General features: G+C 46.9%; 1 protein-coding gene across 4 annotated transcripts in view; it reads left to right on the top strand.

Moving 5' to 3' along the window:
* Positions 1 to 744: 744 nt before the first annotated feature.
* BST1 (bone marrow stromal cell antigen 1) overlaps positions 745 to 6,000 on the top strand; it is a 28,813-nt gene continuing 23,557 nt past the window's right edge. For 2 of the 4 annotated variants that reach the window (XR_005019909.1, XM_036852092.1), the window contains exons 1-3: positions 745 to 1,071; positions 2,213 to 2,339; positions 3,424 to 3,559. Coding sequence is in view for 2 of the 4 variants with exons in the window: in XM_036852092.1 (XP_036707987.1) it covers positions 869 to 1,071; positions 2,213 to 2,339; positions 3,424 to 3,559 (466 nt within the window). In the remaining 2 variants the exon portion in view is untranslated. The remainder of the gene's footprint in view (positions 1,072 to 2,212; positions 2,340 to 3,423; positions 3,560 to 6,000) is intronic. The other 2 variants (XR_005019910.1, XM_036852090.1) reach the window with 1 other exon arrangement.

Here is a 6,000-nt window from a genome sequence, read left to right as displayed (position 1 = left end):
TGGAAATGTGGAAGTAAATGCCAGGAAAACAAAAACAAAAAACCTGTTGAAATAATTTAAAATGCTTATTTCTGGAAAGTGGACTCGAGTTAGGGAGGGGCTGGACAGGACAATGAGAGTTTTGGTTATAAACTTTAAAAATAGAAAAGAGAGATTAAAATAAAATATTCCAGAACCCTCCACCCTACCTCCCACAGGCCTCCCACATTTATCACGTCTGCCAGGCACATAGCTATCACTACCGTAGAAATTGACGACTTGACCCTCCAGTGAGTTCTGTTAATCTCAGATCTCTACACTGATTGTCTCTGGAATTTTGCATCTATCTGGAAGGGAGATTGTGACCTCCGACAACCTACTTAACTTCCCTGAATTCACTCACCTGTAAATGGGAGTGATAAACCTAGCTCGGAGGGATATTGTGAAAAGGCAATGAAAATTATGCTTGTAAAGCGGTTGGCACATAGTAACAGCTCAATACACATTAACTTTTGTGGTTATTATTTCCTGAAAACAAACACCGTCCACTCATCATTAGCCAGTGAGAAAGAGGGTGGGTGTCTGTTAAAGTTGTCATAGTTTGAAGCCAGAAAAATCTTCCTTCGGGGGACTGAACTCGCCTCACCCCTTCTCCAACCTCGCTTCTTCTTTGGGCCTCCCACCTCGTGGACTCCGGCCGTGATTAGCCGAGGGCAATAGTCCTGCCCCCGGTAATGTCCCAACTCAGTCCCGGAGCTGAAGCAGAAAGAGAGACAGGAAGTGAGCGCAGGTTCCGGTAGGGCGAGAATCTTGCCCAGCGGCAGCTCGGGGAGCCACCTCAGCGCGACGGGAGGAGGCGAGTCCGGGAGGCACCCCCAAAGTGCCTGCGATGGAAGCCCGGGGGTGCGCGCGGTCCCGGCGGCCGCTGCCGGCGCTGCTGCTGTTCGTGCTGCTGCCGCCGGCCGCGGGCGCTGCAGGCGCTGCAGGCGCTGCGGACGCGCGCTGGAGCGGGCAGGGCACCACCCCGCACCTGCAAAGCATCTTCCTGGGCCGCTGCGCGGAGTACATTGCGGTGCTGAGCCCCGAGCTGCGGTGAGCGCGGCGGCTGGGGAGGGAGCCCGAGAGGGAGAGGAACGGAGGGGGAGAGGAAAGGGAGGGGGAGGGGAAGAGGGAAGGAGGATGGGGAATCTACTGGGGAGGGTGCACTGGGTGGGATCTGGAGGTGAAGGGTGTGTGTGTGTGTGCGTGTGTGTGTGTAAAAATGCAGCAGGTGTTGCGGGGGGAGTGGATGAGGATTAGGTAGCGGTGAGTTTGGACGACAGCCAGCGTAAGGTTAACCAGAACCCATCAGACCCAGGAATATGGTCTCCAGCTGCAATTCCCCAGGTACTTTGGGAATTCAAATTTCCAGCTGCAATTCCCCAGGTACTTTGGGAATTCAAATTTCAGGTCTTCTAATTTAGAGGACTTTTAAAGTTTGAGTCTCTCTTGCCAGCACTGTGCTTCTTACTAATTTTTGTTCCTTCCTTGGACACATTTTTTCTGTTTTCATAAAGTCCCTCTCTTGTGCCAGTTGTTTTTATTGTGACAGATTTTAGGCCAATAAAAAAGAACGGAAAATAATACAGGGAACACCCATGTTACCACCCAGCATAAGAAATAAGTTACAAATGGGGTGGGAAATGGTTTTAGAAAGCTAGGTTGGACTTAAGGAGTTGCAGCAGACCCTGGAAGTCATACTTTCTGCCTTAGCAGGAGGTGGAACAGTCTTTTTCCACACTCTGTGCTCACTCCTGATTTTACAGGGTCTTGCATGTCCACTTGATCTCACCTGGCCCCCAACCCCAGGATGGACCTGTGTCTAAATGAAGGGGCACCTGAAGCTGGCAGCCCATGTGGTTTATTGGAATTGTCACCGTCTAGCTCTGTGCATTTTCTGCTGTCTCTGTGAGCCTGTTCTAAGTTCTAAGAAATGTGTGTTGCACCTCTGAAAGACACTTCCACTGTCAGATTTCTAAATCCATCACCAAAGTTATTTTTCTTCCTCTTCTGAATTGGGGTTAATGCAAGAGTTATGACAATTTCTTGTCTTTTTTGTATGCCCAGTTCTGAAGAGTTGATATTTGACAAAATCACTAGTAAAAAACTTGGAGAAACGGAAATATATCACACTGGAATGTGGTCTTTTTTTTTTTCTTTTCTTTTTCTCTTTTAAACTTGTACTTTTCCGCAGGGACAAGAACTGCACAGCCATCTGGGAAGCCTTTAAACTGGTGCTGGATAAGGATCCCTGTTCCGTGCTTCCCTCAGATTACGACCTTTTTATTAACCTCTCCAGGCACTCCATTCCCAGAGACAAGGTAACTCTACCTTCGCCTCGGTAAAACGTTGCTCTGTCTCTATAGAGACAGACAGTGTCCAGGCCAAGCAACCAACTCACAATGTGCGCCAGGCTCTCTGGTGGGAAAGTGGCTCTGTCTTCAACGGTGCTCCTGGGTCTCCTGCCAGTCCTGGGCAGAAGGAACTTTCGTAAGTCAAGAAGTCAGTGCAGAAACCACAAGAACATCAGTGAGTCACCACACCTTTCCCACGGGGCCTCTGCACCTGGCCAGTTCTGAACAATCTCCATCCTAACTGGCTCCAAAGGCCTGAACCTTGAGTACTTCAGAAAACCCTCTATGTCAGTAGCCTCCCAGGAGACCAATACCTCCTCTTAACAGGTCTTAAGATTATATCCATTCAGGACCAGTTTCTTGAAGAAACTGGTTAACATATAATCATGTGGTTTACATGTCTGTATTCTGTCTGCACTCTAAGCACTAATACAGTGAAAGTAAATGAGAACATCTACGTAAATTGCTTGTTTAGAACAGTACCTTGAGTTATTATTATTATGTGAAAACATTGTAACTTCATAGTGGAAACTATAAAGTATAATATAAAGGTAATGTATTTTTGAGACACTTTACCCTTTAGGAATTCATTTTGTGATTGCATATCATCCTAACCACAGCTCTGGGAGAAGAGAAAGGGGTCATACTCCCCATTTTCCACATGTGGAAACTGAGGCACAGGGAGATTACATGCCTTGGTCAAGATCACACATTTAGTATATGACAGACCCAGAATTTGAACCCAGGTCCATTGATTTAAAAAAAAAAAACTATCTATCTATAACTACTAGAAAAAATATACATGTATGTATGTATTATATTTTTTCTCTGCTGGGAAAATATTTCATTAACATTTGCATGATACCCTTGGAATAAAGAAAAGAGCGCTGGTAGCACTCTCTGAGTGGGTAACTAAAGACAAAGACAAAGAAGGTTCAGTTGTTGTGAGGCAAGTCCCAGGTGAATGAGAAATGGTTGGCCTGACTTGTCTTGATGATACTGTGCCTGAAGAAATCAGTTTTGATTTCATTTTGTGTTGGTTTTTCCTTAGTCCCTGTTCTGGGAAAACAACCACCTCCTTGTCACCAGCTATGCGGAGAACGGCCGCCGCTTTATGCCACTGTGCAATGTTCTGTATGGCATGGTTGGAGATTTCTTGAGCTGGTGTCGACAGAAAAATGCCTCTGGTAAGACTTCTGCATGAATCACAAGAAAAGTCAGGGTTCCTATTTACTATGCATTTGCCATTTGTGCTAAGTGCTTTCATATGCATTTTTATCTCTTTGGATTCCGCCCCCCTCAAATCCTCTCAGGTAAAGTGGTCATAATAATAATTAAATAATAACAATGATAATAGAGAAAGAGAATCTATCTTTTGCTAGGTACTGTTCTAAGCACTTTATGGATATTAACTCATTTAATCCCTGCAACAGCCCCATGGCATAGGTCCTATCCTGATTCCTGTTTTGACAAACGAGGAAAGTGAGGCACAGCAAGATTGAGAAACTTGCTCAGGAGTGCACAGCGCGTAAACAGCAAAGTCAGACAGTCTGACTCCAGGGTCCTGCATGACTCTGTCTCACTATCCTCATTTTCCAGAGGGGAAAACTGAGGCTTTGGGAGGTTAAATGACTTGAAGAACTAGGGCCAGGATTCTCCCCTCTTCTCACTGATTCTGAAGCTGCTCCAGGCCACCAGCAGATATTTTGAGATTCAAATTATTGACTTAAAAAAAAAAAGCACAACGTGAAAGCTGAGAGTTAAGCTTTATTTAGGGCAAAATGAGGACTATAGCCCGGGAGACGACACTTCAGATAGCTCTGAGAACTGCTCCAGAGAGGTAGGGGGAAAGTCACTGTTATGTATGATTTTAGTGAAGGGGGTGGGTGTGTGCGGTCAGGTACACATTTTGGCAGAGACCTGCTGCTAGTCAAAAGGAACAGATGTCACCATTAGTGATTTTAGTACTTTCCTAGATATGAGGAGATGCAAGACTTGGGCTCATAAAATCTCCTGAAAATATCTTAACTATCTAAAGACCCGTTTTGCCAGTTCTTCCCAGAGCACAGAGTGCCTCATGCTTGATCTCCACCCTGAACTCCTTTCAGGGGGTGTTGAAGGTCAGCGGCTGCAGCGGCTCATGATTTGATCCTTGTAGAGGTAGATGGCAAGTGCCAATTTTGTAGTTGGCAAAATCACAGTGAAAGTTAAAGTCACAGGGGCTGGCCTGATGGTAAGGAAAACGCTCCTCATTCATCAGCTCCCACGCTAGGAGCTGGTGATACAGCGGTCTCTGCCCTCAGGAAACATGTAGCTTTGTGAGTGTGGAGAGGTGTGCTCTGAGGCGGGAACGACCCAGAGCTAGGGAGTAGCAGAGGGAGACACCGGCATAGACCAGAGCCTCGGGAAGCTTCCTGGCGGCTCTAGCTCTTGATGAGCCTGAAGGCTGAGCAGGACGAAGGCCAGCAAGGAAAGCGGGTCGGGGGAGGTGGTCCCTTCGTGAAGACTGGAGGTTCTTCCTCCCTGGGTATTGGAGTCACTTAGATCCCACATGCCGTGCAGCATGGCCAAAAAAAAAAAAAAAAGTTAACCTAAGCTCAGTTTTGTTTCTTGCTCCTCCATTCATTCATCCATCTATAAAGTGTGTAGAGTGCCTCCTCCGTGCCAGTCCTTGCTCTTCTAGGCAGCAAGAGAATAGACCAGGAAAATAATACCTCATCCTTACGTTATAGGGGCAGGGGTGGAGATAAGACCATCAGCAGGCAAGTAAAAACATATGTATACAGTTCGCCATAAGATTATAAAGGTTACAGAGAAAAACAAAACAGGGAAAAGAGGGTAGGGAGTGCTGGCTGGTGAGGAGGGGAGAGGGAAGCATTGCAGTTTTACACAGGCCCAGGGAAGGCCTCACTGAGAAGCTGATGTTTGAGCAAAGACCTAAAGGACTTGAGGAAGAGCATTTCCTGACAGAAGGAACAGCACGTGCAAAGGCCTTGAGGTGGGAGTGTGTGTGGCATATTTAAGGAACAGAAAGGCAGGCAATAAGTGAAGAGGCAAGTAGTAGACTGTGAGGCTAGAGGAACGAAGGAGGGCCAGACAGCACAGGACATCTTGAGGATGCTGACTTTCACTCTGCGTGAGATGGGAAGCATGGCAGGGTGCAGATCAAATGGACATGGCCGTTCTTCCAATGGACTGAGACCAGGAAGCCTCAGCTTGATGATCCTACAGAGGGTGAGGGAGAATGGAGGAGGGGTGAGATGGAAAGATCATGAAGGGAGGGAGACTGCAAATTAATATTTGGTCTTGGTCCCCCTGGTTCCTGGCACACAGCTCCTGAAACCCTTGGACTCTGAGGAGCGATGAGTGTCTTTTGTATGGTAATGGGATGACTGGTGGTTGGGAGCCCCTAGATAGCTTCAGATGCGGGCTGGTCACCAAAAAGACAGAGGCATCATTAGAGAGTTGGGACTTTCAGCCCCATCCTCTGTCCTCTGGGAAGGGGAGGGGGACTGGAGATTGAGTTAATCACCAATGATTTAATCAATCATGTCTACATAATGAAATCTCCATAAAAACCCCTCTCTGATGGGGTTTAGGGAGCCTCCAAGTTGGGGAGCACATCGAG

Source organism: Balaenoptera musculus, chromosome 5 (genome assembly GCF_009873245.2).
Source record: "Balaenoptera musculus isolate JJ_BM4_2016_0621 chromosome 5, mBalMus1.pri.v3, whole genome shotgun sequence".
NCBI classification, from domain to species: Eukaryota; Metazoa; Chordata; class Mammalia; order Artiodactyla; family Balaenopteridae; genus Balaenoptera; species Balaenoptera musculus.
Note: the sequence above shows the minus strand (reverse complement) of the source record. Positions and strands in the feature narration are given on the sequence as shown.